Source organism: Danio aesculapii, chromosome 16, assembly GCF_903798145.1.
Source record: "Danio aesculapii chromosome 16, fDanAes4.1, whole genome shotgun sequence".
NCBI classification, from domain to species: domain Eukaryota; kingdom Metazoa; phylum Chordata; class Actinopteri; order Cypriniformes; family Danionidae; genus Danio; species Danio aesculapii.
The window spans coordinates 5480687-5498105 of NC_079450.1; the positions used below are offsets into that span (position 1 = coordinate 5480687).

The 17419-nt window shown below is 37.1% G+C and overlaps 1 protein-coding gene across 1 annotated transcript in view; it reads right to left on the reverse strand.

Moving 5' to 3' along the window:
• Nucleotides 1-1186: 1186 nt before the first annotated feature.
• The window catches only part of iglon5 (IgLON family member 5), a 391287-nt gene continuing 375054 nt past the window's right edge, over nt 1187-17419 (reverse strand). Inside the window, exons 5-7 of the mRNA XM_056475075.1 lie at nt 8876-9007; nt 6245-6365; nt 1187-1415 (exon numbers count right to left, since the gene is read on the reverse strand). Of these exons, the coding sequence (XP_056331050.1) occupies nt 1187-1415; nt 6245-6365; nt 8876-9007 (482 nt within the window). The remainder of the gene's footprint in view (nt 1416-6244; nt 6366-8875; nt 9008-17419) is intronic.

Genomic DNA, 17419 nt, shown 5'->3' on the forward strand with positions numbered 1-17419 from the left:
GCTTTCACCAGCGTTGGTTCGGTTGCACATAGAGAATAATGTCTTTATTTCGGAATTACCACTCTTAATAAATACACTGGCATATGAAGTCAATCATATCTCAATGCATTTACTGGGGCACTGGAGATTTTTACTGGGGCACGTGCCCCGATAAATTGGGTCCAGCGACGCCCCTAGCATGAGCATATTTGAGGGCGTGCAAGAAGTTTTGTGCACGAACAGAGGAAATCGGCGCTCAAGCAAAGAAATTCACATGCTCGTATTACATGATTGCGATCTTGACTTGTAATACTGCGCTCACAACATTTGTCATTACAGTAACCCCATAGGTAGTTGGAAGATTTGTGTAAAGGGCCTGCCACCACAGCTGGAAAAAAACAATCCAGTGTAAACCCTTGGAAACAACTGTGGTCAGAACCAAAGTTCACAGGACTGTGTTCTCTGGACTCCTCTAAAGTAGTGGATATTCTTCATTTTGATTGCTTGCCGCCGAACCACGTCAATGCTCATTCGCTTTCGGTGTGAACACACAGTAAATGCTGAACAATGATTAATAAATGCTGTAAAGTATTGTTCATAATTAGCTCATGTTAGTAAATACATTAACTAATGAAACCTTACTGTAAAGTGTGACCTAAATCTTTTTCAAATTAACATTTAGTTTGCTGTGACTCGCCTCATAGCTTGTTGATTTGGTTTATAATGCTTAAAATTTCAACAACTTATAACAAAACCCCCCCAAAAATCCCTATAAGAAGAATGCATGGGGATGCCGAAAGTGTACAGCCACTAATGCACTCTCTTTTTTCCACCCAGAAAACAAGACGCAAAACATGCTGCTATTTTGCTTCTCAAGCAAATGCATACTGATGTAAAAAACGTTAACAAATCTGTACCGGTAAACAAGACAAAGCGATTCAGTGAGAAAGTGACTCCTCTGCAGTGCACTTTTGTCACAAACTCTTTCAAATGCCTGCAATTGGAGTATGCCGGAGTTATGCATTATTAAAACGCTTGAGAACGATGCACTTTGCTGAGCGTACACTACCAAAACCATTTGCTTTCAAGTACCATCAATGGACACGTCGCTATCATCCGCCGGTCGTGAAAACCAGCCTCCGGGAGCGAGAATTGCACATCGCCTTGTTCTGTACGGTGAAAAAGTCACTTCCTGGAGGCTGTTTATTTATCCTTGACTTGCTGCCTTTTGTAGATCTGCGAATGTTTGGGAGAGTTTTGGAGTGTCTGCAATAGTGTACTCACTGAAGAGAAGCATGCTGGCGTTGGAAGCCCCGAGGCGGTTGGAGGCGAAACAGGTGTAGTTGCCAAAGTGTTTTTCTGTGACGTTGGTGAAGAGCAGCAGGGATCGTGTTTTCTCGTTTTTAATCTTCAGCGTGTTATCGCTCTCTACCGGCCTGAGAAAGCAGAAATGAGAGAGATGGCACGTTAGCGATAGGTGACTTGTCACGTAGCCCAGTGTGTGCTGCTTTCCCATGGTTCACAGCGTCTCCTTCAGTCAATCTGCTGAAGGATTAGTTCAGAATTAAAATTTCTTGATCATTTACTGAACCTAGTGTCATTAAAGATGTTTTTTTTTGGTTTTGTTCTTCAGTTGAAAAGAAATGAAGGTTTTTGTGTAAAACATGCAGGCTTTTTCTCAATACAGTGGACTTCAAAAAGTTCTAGTTCCTCATTTCTATTGAGCGCTACAGTAAAAATGGGTCCTTTAACAGTAAAAATGCTACTGTAACCTGGTTAACAGTAAGTTTTCTTAATAAATATGTTAAATAACTGTACATTTCACTGTACATTTAGTTTTTTGTTGACATTATTATGCTTTATTTAGTTTTTTCTCATCAGTTTTGTACATTAGATGTACCTTTTAGTTGTGTGTTTTTGTCTGTGTAACAAAGGTTCAATGTGCAGATAACACCTCTTCAAAACATTGGTTTATTTACATTATAAATTAATAAAATAAGGTAGTTTACTGTGAAAATCAGACATTTTCTACAGTATTTTAATGTTATTTTAATGTTATGTTACTTTGTTTGTACCAAAAGGTGGATTTGTTTTGCAGTCAAGAGTCCTCGTTCATGACATAATGACACACAAAAAGTTCACAGCGCCTCTTTCAGTCAATCTGCTGAAGGATTAGTTCAGAATTAAAATTTCTTGATCATTTCCTCAGCCCTTTTTCATACAAGATGGTTTATTCTTTCTTTCTTCAGTTGAAAAGAAATGAAGGTTTTTGAGTAAAACATGTAGGATTTTTCTCCATAGTGGACTTTAAAAAGTTCTAATGGCTCATTTCTATTGAGAGCTGCACTTAAAAAATGGTCCTTTAACTGGTTTACAGTAAGTTTCCTTAATATTTATGATTAATAACTGCTTTATTAAATTTTTTCTCATCAGTTTTGGACATTAGATGTACATTTTACTTGTGTGTTTTTGTCTGTGTAACAAAGGTACAATCTGCAGATAATACTACTTCAAAACATTGGTTTATTTACAATATAAATAAATTAAATATTGTAGTTTACTGTAAAATTCAACCTTTTTTTACGGTTTCTACAGTGTTTGTAATGGTATTTTAAGGTTAAACGACTTTGTTTGTACCAAAATGTAGATTTGTTTAGCAGTCAAGTGTCATCACTCATGTTATAATGACACACAAAAACGCAGTCTCTTTCAGTCAATCTGCTGAAGGATTAGTTCAGAATTAAAATTTATTGATCATTTACTCAGCCAGTTGTCATTAAAGATGTTTTGGTTTGTTTTGTTCTTCAGTGGAGCAGAAATGAAGGTTTTTGTGTAAAACATGCAGGATTTTTCTCAATACAGTGGACTTCAAAAAGTTCTAGTTCCTCATTTCTATTGAGCGCTACAGTAAAAATGGTCCTTTAACAGTGAAATTGCTACTGTAACCTGATTAACAGTAGGTTTCCTAAATATATATGGTGAATAACTGTACATTTAGTTTTTTGTTGACTTTATTATGTTTTATTTAGTTTTTTTCTCATCAGTTTTGTACATTAGATGTACCTTTTAGTTGTGTGTTTTTGTCTGTGTAACAAAGGTTTAATGTGCAGATAATACTACTTCAAAATATAGGTTTATTTACACTATAAACTAATAAAATAAGGTAGTTTACTGTAAAATTCAGACATTTTCTACAGTATTTTAATGTTATTTTAGGGTTAGGTTACTTTGTACTAAAAGGTGGATTTGTTTTGCAGTCAAGAGTCCTTGTTCATGACATAATGACACACAAAAAGTTCACAGCGTCTCTTTCAGTCAATCTGCTGAAGGATTAGTTCAGAATTAAAAATTTCTTGATCATTTACTCAGCCCTTTCTCATACAAGATGGTTTATTCTTTCTTTCTTCAGTTGAAAAGAAATGAAGGTTTTGTGTAAAGCATGCAGGATTTTTCTCCATATAGTGGACTTTAAAAAGTTCTAATGGCTCATTTCCATTGAGCGCTACACTTAAAAAATGTCGTTTAACTGTAAAAATGCTACTGTAATCTGGTTAACAGTAAGTTTCCTTAATATACATGGTGAATAACTGTATATTTAACTGTACATTTAGTTTTTTGTTTACAATCAGTTGTGCACATTATTACATTTTAGTTTTTGCATTTTACATTTGTGTTTTTGTCTGTAAAGGTACAATGTGCAGATAATACTACTTCAAAACATTGGTTTATCTATGAATTTATAAAATACGGTAGTTTGCTGTAAAATTCTGACTTTTTTTTGTCAAGTTCCTACAGTATTTTTAATGGGATTTTGAGGTTAGGTTACTGTTTGTAATAAAAGGTGGATTTGTTTAGCAGTCAAGAGTCCTCGTTGATGACATAACGCCATAAAAAAAACATACACAGCGGCTCCTTCAGTCAATCTCTTGAAGGATTAGTTCAGAATTAAAATTTCTCAGCCCCTTGTCATCAAAGATGTTTTTTTTCTGTTTCGTTCTCCAGTCGGAAAGAAATGAAGGTTTTGAGTAAAACATGCAGGATTAATCTCTGTATATTATACTTCAGAAGGTTCTAATGGCTCATTTCCATTGAACGCTACACTAAGGGCGCACTCATATTAAGTACAGTTGCCTTGAACCATGCCAAAGCTTGATTGTCCCCCAACCCCTCTCCCCCTCAGCCTGCACCCACATTGAATTTTTTACCTACCGGACCTGAGCATGCTTACATCATCGTTGATGCGACTGTTCAGTTTAACAGGAAAAGAAGCACTCTTGCTCATCACTGTGGATATTGCTTTAGTTATATCGTTTTGTATTATTTTTAGTCGTTTGCGATGCAGTGACATGCAGTCAAACACCTTGCCAAACAGATACACCACTTTTTAATGTTTATAATTGTTCATAAAAGTCCTCGTGCTGCAGGTATTAGGAGGTTTCCTGAAGGTGTAGCTTATCTGCAGCGAGAGGTTTGCGTCTTTAATAAACTTTGACAGTTTGCGTTCATTGAACAGTAAGAATGATTAATAAATCAATGTGAAACTCACATTAAAAGTGGCGTCGCGTCTTCGGTTTTGGGCTCAGGCGGGCTTTGGCGCGGTACGCTGTGAGTGCAAAGCCTGTCTGAGCTCGAAACTGAAGACGCGATGTCACTTTTAAGGGACTGTTTCCCCACCACTCCAACTGAACTGCACCTGAGCTCGATTCAGAGCACTCACACTTCTCAAACGAATCAAAAAACGCGCCTGGACACGGTTCGGATAGCATAGTGTGAGTGCACCCTAAAAATGGTCCTTTAACTGTAAAAATGCTACTGTAATCTGGTTAACAGTAGGTTTCCTAAATATATATGGAGAATAACTGTACATTTGTTTTTTGTTGACATTATTATGCTTTGCTTAGTTAGTAGTATTAGTATTATGCTTTATTTATCAGATTTTTTAAATTAAAAATGCTGTAGAAACAGAATTTTTCTGTATTTCATTAATTTATAGTGTAAATAAACCAATATTTTGATGTAGTAATATCTATACATTGTAACTTTGTTGCACAGAAAAAAACACACTAAAAAGTACCTCTAATGTACAAAACCGATTAGAAAAAACTAAATAAAAGCATAATAATGTCAACAAAAAACTAAACGTAAAGTTAAATATATGGTTAATCACCATATTTATTACGGAAACTTACTGTTAACCAGGTTACAAAAGCATTTTACAGTATTTTTTACAGTTAAAGGACCAATTTTAGAGTATTGCTCAATGGAAAGCGGCTGAGTAATCGGAGGTTTTTGAGCAAAATAACTATGATTTTAGTGGACTTTAATGGTGGAGCTTCAAAAGGTTCTAATGGGTCATTGTATTATTTTTAGTCGTTTGGGATGCAGAGACATGCAGTCAAACACTTCGCCGAACACATACATCATGTTTGACGCTTATAAATGATCATAAAAGTCCACTGAGCACACTAAAAAAAGGTCCTTTAACTGTAAATAATTGCAATAATGCTATACACTATCTATAAGTTCATTTAATATATATGGTGAAAATCTGTACATTTAACTTTAAACTTGTTTTTGGTTGACATTATTATCAATAATATTATCAATTATCAATATTATTATTATCAATTCATAGCTAATACAACCTGTTTCATAGCTAATACAACCTGTATATAATGTTCATAGTACATCCATCTGTAAATATCACCATAGTTTTTCTATAACTGCACTTTATAACTTATACCTGTATCCTGCACTTGCTGCTATTGCACTGCTGGTTAGACCGAAACTGCATTTCGTTGCCTTGTACTTGTACATGTGTAATGACAATAAAGTTGAATCTAATCTAATCTAATCTAATATTATATACATCAGTTTTGTACATTAGATGTACATTAGATGTAGTATTTTAGTTGTGTGTTTGTCTGTGTAACAAAGATACAATGTATGCACTATAAAATATTGAAATACGGTGGTTTACAATTTTACAGTATTTTAAACTGTATTTTAAGGTTAGGTTATATTGTCTGTACCAAAAGATAGAACTGTTTTGCAGTCAAGAGTCCTCATTCATGACATAATGCCACACAAAAACGTACATAGTAACACCAACAACAAACACGCACCATAAAAGCATAAGACATAAAGCATTAAACACACAAAACAGAAAAATCTTCAGGTGTCTAGTCCTCGTAAAACAAATAAACCATCTCTTCTGTAACTGACTTACTGTAAAATATACTGTAAATGTGTAATGGTAGCCTACCTGCGGTCGTCTCTGTACCACTCAAAGGATGCGGTGGGCACCGCCATGGCTTCACAGCGCAAGATTGCAGTTTTTCCAACCTGGGCAGGCATGTTCTTTACATCTGTGATTATTGGTGGATCTACAGACAAAGACAGGTGTCTCAAATATTTAACTTAACCAGAAAACACGTAGTTTCAGACTAGGATTATGTTTATTATGTTTTTATTATGTACTTGTTTTCTGAAAAAAAAGTGATCAAAAATAAAGGAGTTTATGCTTAAAATGGGAAAATGTATCTGCGATGTAGTAAAAATTTCACATTAATAAGGAAAACAGGAATACATACCCCACTAACAGATATTTTTTAAGCGTTCTGTTTTGTTTTCTTTCAGAAAGTAAGACTTATCTTATGCCATTATGCTTCTCTAATTTCTATATAGTATTTATTTATAAATTCCATTATGCCTTAAAGTAAAAGTGTCAATGGGGTTAGAAAAATAAAACTTCTAAAGCTTCTTAAGTCAACCTTGTTTTAAGAATGTTTACATATTTCATTGGAAATCAAGTAAAATTACTGATGAAAAAAATGAGTATAGAACGTCTACCATAGCTGCACTTATTTGATTAAAAGTACAGTATAAACAGAAGGTTATGAAATATGTGTTTTATATTCAATTATATTTTAAAATACACTGTAAAAAATTTGACCTTAAATTCACAGTAAATTACTGGCTAATAATTGCATTACTTTCACAGTAAAACAATGTATGTAAATTCACATAAAATTACGGTGAGGTAGTCAACAGTAATTTACTGTGATTTTGTTACATTAAATTACTGTGAAATTACAGCCATATAGTGTAACTTCACAGTAGTAACGTCCATTACTGCGATTTCACAGTATTATCTTGTAGAATTAACTATATTTTACTGTGAAGCAGGCTTTCCTCGGCTAGTCATTCTGACATTTACTCGTTAAATAATTTTGGGTGTTAACCAGTGTTTAGTTTTATGAATTAATTACATTTGTTCCAGTTTATTAAGTTTTTGGCTAAGTTATGTGCATTAAAAATGATTTCATATGTCTATGTTAACCTTATAAAATTTAATAAAGGTGCAGTGCACCCAAAAATGTAAATTTAGTATGACATTCATTTCGTTTCAATACAGGATGATTTTCTTTGAAGTTATTTTTGAAGATGTAACCAAACTGTTTTGGGCTGCAATAACCCTCAGTTATTTCTCAATATCAAAAAAGGGACAAAACTAGCATGGAAGTTGATTTGTATTACTGTCTATGTTGAATCAATTCAATTTAATTCAATTCACCTTTATTTGTATAGCGCTTTTACAATGTAGATTGTGTCAAAGCCGCTTCACATAGAAGATCATAGTAAATTAAAACAGTGTAGTTCAATTGAAACAGTGTAGTTCAATCAAAGTCCCTTTAAGACAAGTCATTTCACTTGGTAGCCATTTTTGAAACGCCTCTCGGGCAATATGCTTGGGCATTCTGTCTGAAAAATTCTCCAAAACTACTTGCCAGGCTCATGATAGAATTTCATTTTAGGAGTCACCAATAAAACTAAACAACAACCGTCTCTTTAGTTTCATTTCTAAACATTCGATTCTCACAAAATCTGCAGAAACTCACGCATCACGTCTGGTCTGAGCCCCTCCCCCGGAGTATTGTCAGTCTATAGCAACCGATGATTGGCTCTTGTACTAGAAGGCGGGCTTTATTCGCCATATAGCGATCAACGATTGGCTCCTGTACTAGAGGGCGGTCTTTATTAGCCATATTGTCCGTTACACTTCTCTCCATTCAAAACAATACGAGTGACATGTCTTGTGTATTCTAGAGTCTTCGGTTGAATGAACTAAATGAGTTTGAATTCCTATAACTAACGTGCCAAAGACATAGCTCTTTTTACAGTCATTTGCCATAATCATGCTAATTTGATTCATTTCACAATAAAATTCTAAATACAACACTGTGAGTTTTTACAGTTAAATCCTGTAAAGTGATACTAATGTAATTTACTGTAAAAATTACAGTAACGTTGTGAAAATCTGGATTTTTTTTGTGTATGATTAGTTCCTGTGATTCAAAGTTGAACTTTTAGCATCATTACTAATTTATCATCATCATCATCATCATCATCATCATCATCAGTTTGTAATCCTTTAAATCTTAAAGAAAAAAACCAAAGAAGAACTATTTTATAACATAAGAAATGTCTTTACTCTCATTTTTGATGAATTGAATGTGTCCTTGATAAATGAAAGCAGTGAAAACACATCTCTCTGACCCAAAAACTTTGGAAACACACTGCTGTTATGTGTTATGCACTCTGGAGGTCTACGTGAAACCGTAAAAAGTCATTTCAGTGGCGGATTTGTAATTGATTTCAATACAGAACAGCATGAAGCTACCTGAAATAATACATGAGTACAGTAATGAAGTGCAATTACTCATGTTCTTTACAACCCTGCAGAGACGAGAGATGAGCATGAAAAGATAAAGAGATTAATTCTATAGACGGCTGATTGCAATCCACTTCAAGTTTCCACCACACACTGAAACAGGTTCATTAGGACGTGAGTGTGTGTGTGAATGTGTGTGCTGACAGAAGCGGCTCTACTTACAGTTGACAGTAACCTTGACCTTGCGTGTGTCTGGAGGCGCCACGCCGTTATTGGTGATGCATTCAAAATCCTCCGCTTGATGCCGCTTGATTTCTGTGATCTCCAGAAACTCTCCTTCGCTCAGGAGACCGTCTGTGGAGACAAAAAGACGAGAAGGTGATTGAATATCCGCACAATGTCATACGTGAGTGTAATTGGCTTCTAGAAGCAGGTGCACCGGGAGCTTTGTTCCACATTGTCGTGTTAAACAAAAAAGGCCCGAGGACGTGGCAGCAGGAGCGACTCTCCTTATTCATCATGTAGAGGGTGTTTTTTTAAGTGAAGTGACGTCAGTCGGTGCACCACAAGGGGACGGTCGTCCTGGAGTAACTAGCTGTTGAATGTCTTACCCTAAAGCGTAGTGTTGACATGGGAATTGAACCCTTGTGTTTAAAGTACACATGACATCAAAACTAACATTGCTTTTAGGTGCGTTCGACTTCATCCAGCGCTGCGCAGATTGATCGAAATCTGTCTTAAAGCGGTGCATGCTGGTTAGAAATTTTGTCCGGATTGATGCTGCGCGGATGCCACGTGTCTGTCACATGTGGCATCAAAGTACCGCGACAGCGCTCTGAGATCAGATGACAGCATCTGAAGAGGGACTGCAGGACCTGCGATGACGACACCAACATTACACGATTGGTTGGATCCACCGCATGACAACAACCACGTGTGTTTCGGGTTTATTATTGGACAAACTCCGTCTCACAAATTTCAAAACAAACAATTAACTTTTTATACCCTCTCTATCTTGTACACATTATGCTTATTCAAGAGTTCCCACTTAGATATGCTTGGCGTATAAAGCAGGTTTGGCATGCTGTCCCGGGAGAGAACCCTGAGCTCGGAGATTTTTGAGCCCAGGGCTCCCGCCCGGTCGATAAGCATATCAGGAGATCCGAGATCAGGTAGGTCTCGAGAGCTCCCCCTTTAGAAAAGGGAGGAAAAGGAGGAGATGGGGTGGAAGCCGCACGCACAGAGTCAATAACAGAAAGCTGATTGGCTATTGCATGTTGGTCTTATTTGTAGTTGTAATACCGCAAATTACATCTGAATTAGTGAAATAAAGAACTACTACACCACGAAAACCAAGCAACAACAACCAAAAAGAATTTAAATGAGCATTAGAAGTAGCATTACATGGACATCGGAAAAATAAGACCTGTGAAAAGATATTTAAGACCTAGAACAGCGGATTTAAGACTTTTTAAGGCCTAAAATTTCCATTTTTAAATTTGAGACTTTTTAAGACCCCGCTGAAACCCTGTTCACATACATAAGAAATATATCACATAAAAGCTTAAAATGTCTTCTTTTAAAAGAACCAACCACACTGTTCTCTTCTTTTGTAATTCGTATGAAACGCACATCACATGACAGCAACTACTCGAACTCCCACAATCTTGTAAACCAAGACCAAGTTGTGCCTTACTTCAGAAGAGCATCGAGGCAATATTCAGAGGCTGATAATGTGTAACACGTAAACAGAAACAGGTTGGTGGCGTGATGTCGTTTTTTTTTTTATATACTAACAACCAAGCCTAATAATAAGCACTTATAATACCTTAACAAACAAATAGCAACAGAAGATTAGCATCTCAATCTGCATTTGTTTAAACTGTTCTGTTTTTTTAGTAGAAATATTGGAAGTAGTGTAAAAAATGAAATAAAAAAAAAAGTGCACTTGTCTACCCAGATGATGCTCTCACTTATTTAAAGGCAAGAGCAGAATGTTGGACACTTCATGCACTCAAGTGTCACAGCTTTAATTTCGCAGTGAAGGGAGCAGGGCTTTCAGACTCTGAGCCTGCCTGAATGACTAAATAAAGTTGGAACACTAGACTGTTGAGGACACTGGGACACAATTTTCTGTGAGTATGCTCGGTCTGCACAATATACAGAATAGTTTCAGCAGTGACACTGTGATGTGTGTATATGTGTATGTATGTGTCTATTTATAAATATTTCTGAATTCATAGGGAATAAGGAATAACACATTGGAAAAACAAAACTGTTATACATATGATATTTAGATGGATGGATAAATGGATGGATGGATGGATGAGTGGATTGATGGATGGATACAATATTTAGATGGATGGATTTGATATTTGGATGGATGGGTCTGGTATTTAGATGAATGGATGGATGGATGGACAGACAGATAGATACAATAATTAGATGGATGGATTTGATATTTGGATGGATAGATATGATATTTGGATGGGCGGATGGATAGATGGATGGATGGATTTCCAATCTAGATGGATGAATGTATAAGATATTTAGATTGATGGATGGATTTGATATCTAGATGGATGAATGTATAAGATATTTAGAATGATGGATGGATGGATTTGATATCTAGATGGATGAATGCATAAGATATTTAGATGGATGGATGGATACGATATTTAGATGGATGGATGGATGGATGGGTGGATAAGATATTTAGAAAGATGGACAAATAGATAGATACAATACTTAGATGGATGGATGGATGGATGGATGGATGGATAGATAAAGAAAATATTTAGATCGATGGTTGGATGAATTCGATAATTAGATGGATGGATAGATACAATATTTAGATGAATGGATGGATGAATGGACAGACGGATAGATTGATATGATATTTAGATGGATGGATATAATATTTAGATTGGTGGATGGATGGATGGGTGGATTGATGGATGGATATGATATCTAGATGGATGGATGAATGGATATGATATTTAGAGTCACGATTTATGGATGGATGGATTGATGAATATGATATTTAGATCAATGGATAGATGAATCAGATATTTATATGGATAGATGGATGGATGGATGGATACAATATTTATATGGATGGATGAATGGATACGATACGATATTTAGATGGATGGATGCATACAATATTTAGACGGATGGATGGATACGATACGATATTTAGATGGATGGATGCATACAGTATTTAGACGGATTGATGGATACGATACGATATTTAGATGGATGGATTTATAGAATATTTAGACGGATGAATGGATACGATATGATATTTAGATGGATGGATTTATACAATATTTAGACGAATGAATGGATACGATATGATATTTAGATGTATACAATATTTAGAAGGAAGGATGGATACGATACAATATTTAGATGGATGGATGGATCCAATATTTAGATGGATGGATACAATATTTAGACGGATGGATGGACACAATATGATATTTAGATGGATGATTTATACAATATTTAGACGGATGGATGGATACGATATGATATTTAGATGGATAGATGTATACAATATATTTAGACGGATTAATGGATACGATATGATACGATATTTAGATGGATGAATGTATAAAATATTTAGACAGATGGATGGATACGATATGATATTTAGATGGATGGATTTATACAATATTTAGACAGATGAATGGAAACGATATGATACGATATTTAGATGGATGAATGTATACAATATTTAGACGGATGGATGGATACAATACATATTTTAGATGTATGGATGGATACAATATTTAAATGGATGAATAGATGGATGGGTGGATATGATATGTAGAATGATGGACGAATGGATGGATGGATACAATATTTAGATGCATGGGTGGGTGGATACAATATTTGGACGGAGGGATAGAACACAACAGCAGCCTAGCAACCCATAATAACACCTTAAAGGGATTGAAAATGTAATCACCATTTACTCATCCTCAAGTGGTTCCAATCCTTCATCAGTTTCTTTCTTCTGTTAAACACAAAAGAAGATATTCTGAAGAAAGATAGAAACAGCTAACCACTGACTTCCATAGTAGGAAAAACAAATACGGAAGTTAATGGTTACAGATTCCAAGCATTCTTCTAAATATCTTCTTCTGTCAGAGTTCTTTTTCTTTAACAGAGGAAACTACAGAAAGCATGTCTGAATGCACAGCCTACATCAATCCTGCAGTCAGATGCATAGGCCTTACATAACCTTCACATCTCTCTTCAAACTACTTATATAACCTTCAGACTTTACACTCAAACACATGCGACGACCCTTTTCTACTCTACATTGGCAAGTCTGTTTGGCGCGTCTCCTAGAAGAGCAGAAATCGCACCCTTCACCTTGATTAAAATTAATTTCAGCAGAGTCGACTTTATTTATTTAACAAGAGCAATGAAAAGGAGGGGGCGAACGTCAAACGGTCCGCCGAATAAACTGAAAGGCTTTGATAAGAAACTGGAGTCGGTGTTGCTCTCGGATAAACATCACAGAATGTGTGTGTGTGTGTGCATGTGTGTGTGTGTGTGTTGGCTGATGCGTCACTGCGCTTTATTTACCGGCCATTGTGAGCTACAAAAAGAGCTTCTCGCACCTCTAAGACACTTCTTTCCCTTCAGCGAGAGCAAAAATACAACAACAAAAACCTTTAGCTACAAGAACAAGGCTGGATTTGCTTCTGTGTGATGAAAGTGGCTGTTATTAGTACAACAATGACAGCGAGAAGCGATCTGTGCCAGCGGACTTTGTTCTTTTTCAGTTAGTCAGACTGAGAAATGCCACAGAAATTCTGGATAATTCTGGAAAAATCCACATCTTAGCAGTGTTTCTCTCTCTCTCTCTCTCTTTGTCATGTTGCTGTGTTTATCCTGATATCCAACTCTAGTTATCCTTCTCTGAAGAGAAATGTCCCGAAAGTGGGTGGAAACAACCTACTTTGAGTGGGCGGGAGAACCAGCTCATTTGCATTTAAAGGCACAGGCTCAAAAACAGCTACAATTCCCTCTCACCCCAAAATTGACATCTTCAGTAGGGTATAATAAATGATCTGACAGGAATTTCTGTGCCAAAACATCACAGACACATTCTGGAGAAATAAAAGACTTATTTTACATCTTGTAAAATGGCCAAAATGGCTTTTAAAGGGATACATCACACCAAAATTAAAAGCTTTGATAAGAAACTGGAGTCGGTGTCACTCTCAAAAAGAGCATCTCGCACCTCTAAGACACTTCTTTCCCTTCAGCGAGAGCAAAAAGACAACAACAAAAACCTTTAGCTACAAGAACAAGGCTGGATTTGCTTCTGTGTGATGAAAGTGCCTGTTATTAGTACAACAATGACAGCGAGAAGTGATCTGTGCTAGCGGACTTTATTCTTTTTCAGTTAGTCAGACTGAGAAATGCTGCAGAAATTCTGGATAGTTCTGGAAAAACCCACATTTTAGCAGTGTTTCTCTCTCTCTCTGTCATTTTGCTGTGTTTATCCTGTTATCCAACTCTAGTTATCCTTCTCTGAAGAGAAATGTCCTGAAAGTGGGCGGAAACAACCTACTTTGAGTGGGCGGGAGAACCAGCTCATTTGCACTTAAAGGCACAGGCTCAAAAACAGCTACAGTTCCCTCTCACCCCAAAATTGACATCTTCAGTAGGGTATAATAAATGATCTGACAGGAATTTCTGTGCCAAAACATCACAGACACATTCTGGAGAAATAAAAGACTTATTTTACATCTTGTAAAACGGCCAAAGGGGCTTTAAAATGGATACATCACACCAAAATTAAAAGCTTTGATAAGAAACTGGAGCCAGTTTTTTTGACCCCAAAATTGAGACATATTATGGAGACATAAAATTCTTATCTTGTAAAATGGCCAAAATTGGAGCCCTTTACATGGATAGTTCACCCCAAAATTTTTATTTACACACCAATAATTTATTTAACAAGTAACAAGAGCAATGGAAGGAGGAGGCGAGCATCAAACGGACCACCGACTAAACTGAAAGCCTTTGATAAGAAACTGGAGTCGGTGTCGCGCTCAAAAAGAGCATCTCACACCTCTAAGACACTTCCTTCCCTTCAGCGAGAGCAAAAATACAACAACAAAAAGCTTTAGCTACAAGAACAAGGCTGGATTTGCTTCTGTGTGATGAAAGTGCCTGTTATTAGTACAACAATGACAGCGAGAAGCGATCTGTGCCAGCGGACTTTGTTCTTTTTCAGCTATAATAGCCAGACTGAGAAACGGTGCACAGAAATTCTGGTGTCAGCCAGAATAATCCACTTCTTAGCAGTGTTTCTCTCTTTCTCTTTCTTTCTCTGCAGCCAATCACAAAGGCAGCCTGCACACCTTTTCATTCACAGCCGCCACAAATTCGGCAGCTTTTCTAATTGAAGATTATTGCGGAGGATTATTAGCACAGCTAGTGAACTGGAGAGGATTATTTGCAGCTGCCGACACCACCGACTGAGCGCACGCCGGGGTTTACAGCGATGTTATTCACTCATTGCATTAGCGTAATAAATATCGTTCCCGTGTGACATCTTCGTCAGGCTGTCTGAGCACCCATTCCGACCCGCTGGGGCTGAAAAATAATCTAATCCTGACAAAAAAAGAGAGAGTTTACAGGTAAAGAGACTGGTGCGTCTCACACACTAAGTAGACAGTGTTTGTGTTTATTTCTCAGAGTTGTGACAGGCTTGTTCCCGTGTGGCCAGATGCATTTCTGCTCCACTATACAGCTGGAAAATATCAGCAAAACCACAAAATCAGCTAGAATGAAACAAGAAGTAGATCTAGCGAACTAATAATACTGTAACACTTCATAGCAGGCTTGGGCGGTATGCAAATTTTGATACCGTCAAACCTCCTACCTATTTTACCTCGGTATCCGGTATTACTGTGCATAATAAAAAATTATGGCGTAAGGCTCAGACAGCGTCACCAAACTGTTGGCTTGTGCCTACACCATTGACAAACTGAATACCGTATATGCGACTTTAGGTTCTCGGTCACCTGTTTGTCTTGTTCGTATTAGAGATCTGCACAGGATGCTATTTCTCATAAACACACACACACACATGCACGCAACATTGCTGTCTTTGTGTGTGTGCATGTGTGTGTGTGTGTGTGTGTGTGTGTATGTATGTGTGTGAATCATAGACTGTAAATTATATGGACGTAGTATCCGTGGCGTCACCCATAGGTTTCTGAACACTGCAAAAGAAGCTACAAGTAGGCGCGGCCAACCGCCGCCATTTTGTTCGCGCGTCATCGCACCCACGGCGGGATACCAAACAAGGGCAAAGAGGCGGAGAGTGAGCGGAGCTACAGACACCTGCTGGCATTTAGCTTAGACCTGGCAGACAGACTTTACTTTGGGAGAAACGCTTAATACTTTATTACCTGCGACTCGTTTGTGTTCTGACCACATGTGCTTGGCTGTACACCATATCACAATAAGAATAGTGTTTAGACTTTTAAAAACACTGTAGTAATACATTGAGCCACTAAGCATTGTTCTTATGACGTTTTTCAACAGGAGGAAAACCCGAATTACTTCCAAACACTTCAGATATAGTGTGTGTTAGTAAATGCAAGAGTATTGATGAACTCCAGCATAACACTGTATGATAACGCTTCAGACGACTGTTCTAGAGCCTACAGCTAATCAATCTGTCACATTCTGGAGTGCTTTACGGGTCTAAAGAAAAATATTAATGATAAATGATCTTAAATAAAACAAATACATTTATAGAGATGGTGTACAAGTATATAACTTTACTCACATGGGAAACGAAGGCCACATGAATGGTTTGTGAGCACAATTAAGTGCACACAGCATCCCATATCATCTGATAATTGTAAGAAATAAGTCCAAAAGGCAGCTGACTGTGTAAAGCCACATAAAACAACACAAAGATACGATGAATATGCCGAGATCAGTGGCTAATCTGCCGGATTCAGCTGAGGTGAAGTGACGGCGACCAGCGAGACCTAGCTGTCACTCAAGTGGCCACGCCCTTAATTATGCAAAGTTAATATAACCTAATATAAAGGAAATGGATGAGTTATAAAAAAAATCACCCCCCTCACAGTTGTCATGGAGGGTAATAATAGCTATATGAACCAAAATCGTTCTTTGTACCAGGCTGTAAACACCTTTTTTTCTGTTGTAAAGTTGGCCATTCTAACAGAGGGCTCAATTGCAATTTGCTCTATTATGGAGCCAGGACTAGCGGAGTTTTGATGAATTGCAGTTTCAGTTACTTCCGTATTGGCTTCCCGAAGGAGAGCGGGAGGTTGCCGCTTGGTGTGAATAAGAGAGAGAGAGAGAGAGAGCGTGATGCTGTGTGTCGCTTGTTTGGTGCTGTCACTTTAATAATGCCACTAAAATAGTAATATTTCCCATCTTAATTCAATTTGCTTATGACGATTATGACTTTAAGCATATTTAAAGTGCTATTCCATCGCATGGTTTGTGTGGTGGCAGTTGTAGCAGCCTTTGCTTTTGGACTCAGCAATCTTTGAACTCCAGTGAACCCAGTCCGGGTTGCCAGGTGTGTGCAAAGCACTAGATTTGTGGTTTAAATCCAATCCTGCCTCCAATCTCTAATGATGAATTCACCCTCACATCATAACATCACAACTCACAAGACAACTTTTCATATCGACGAGAAATCTCATCGCAATTTAGTCTAGTGAGATCTCGTCACACTCCTAT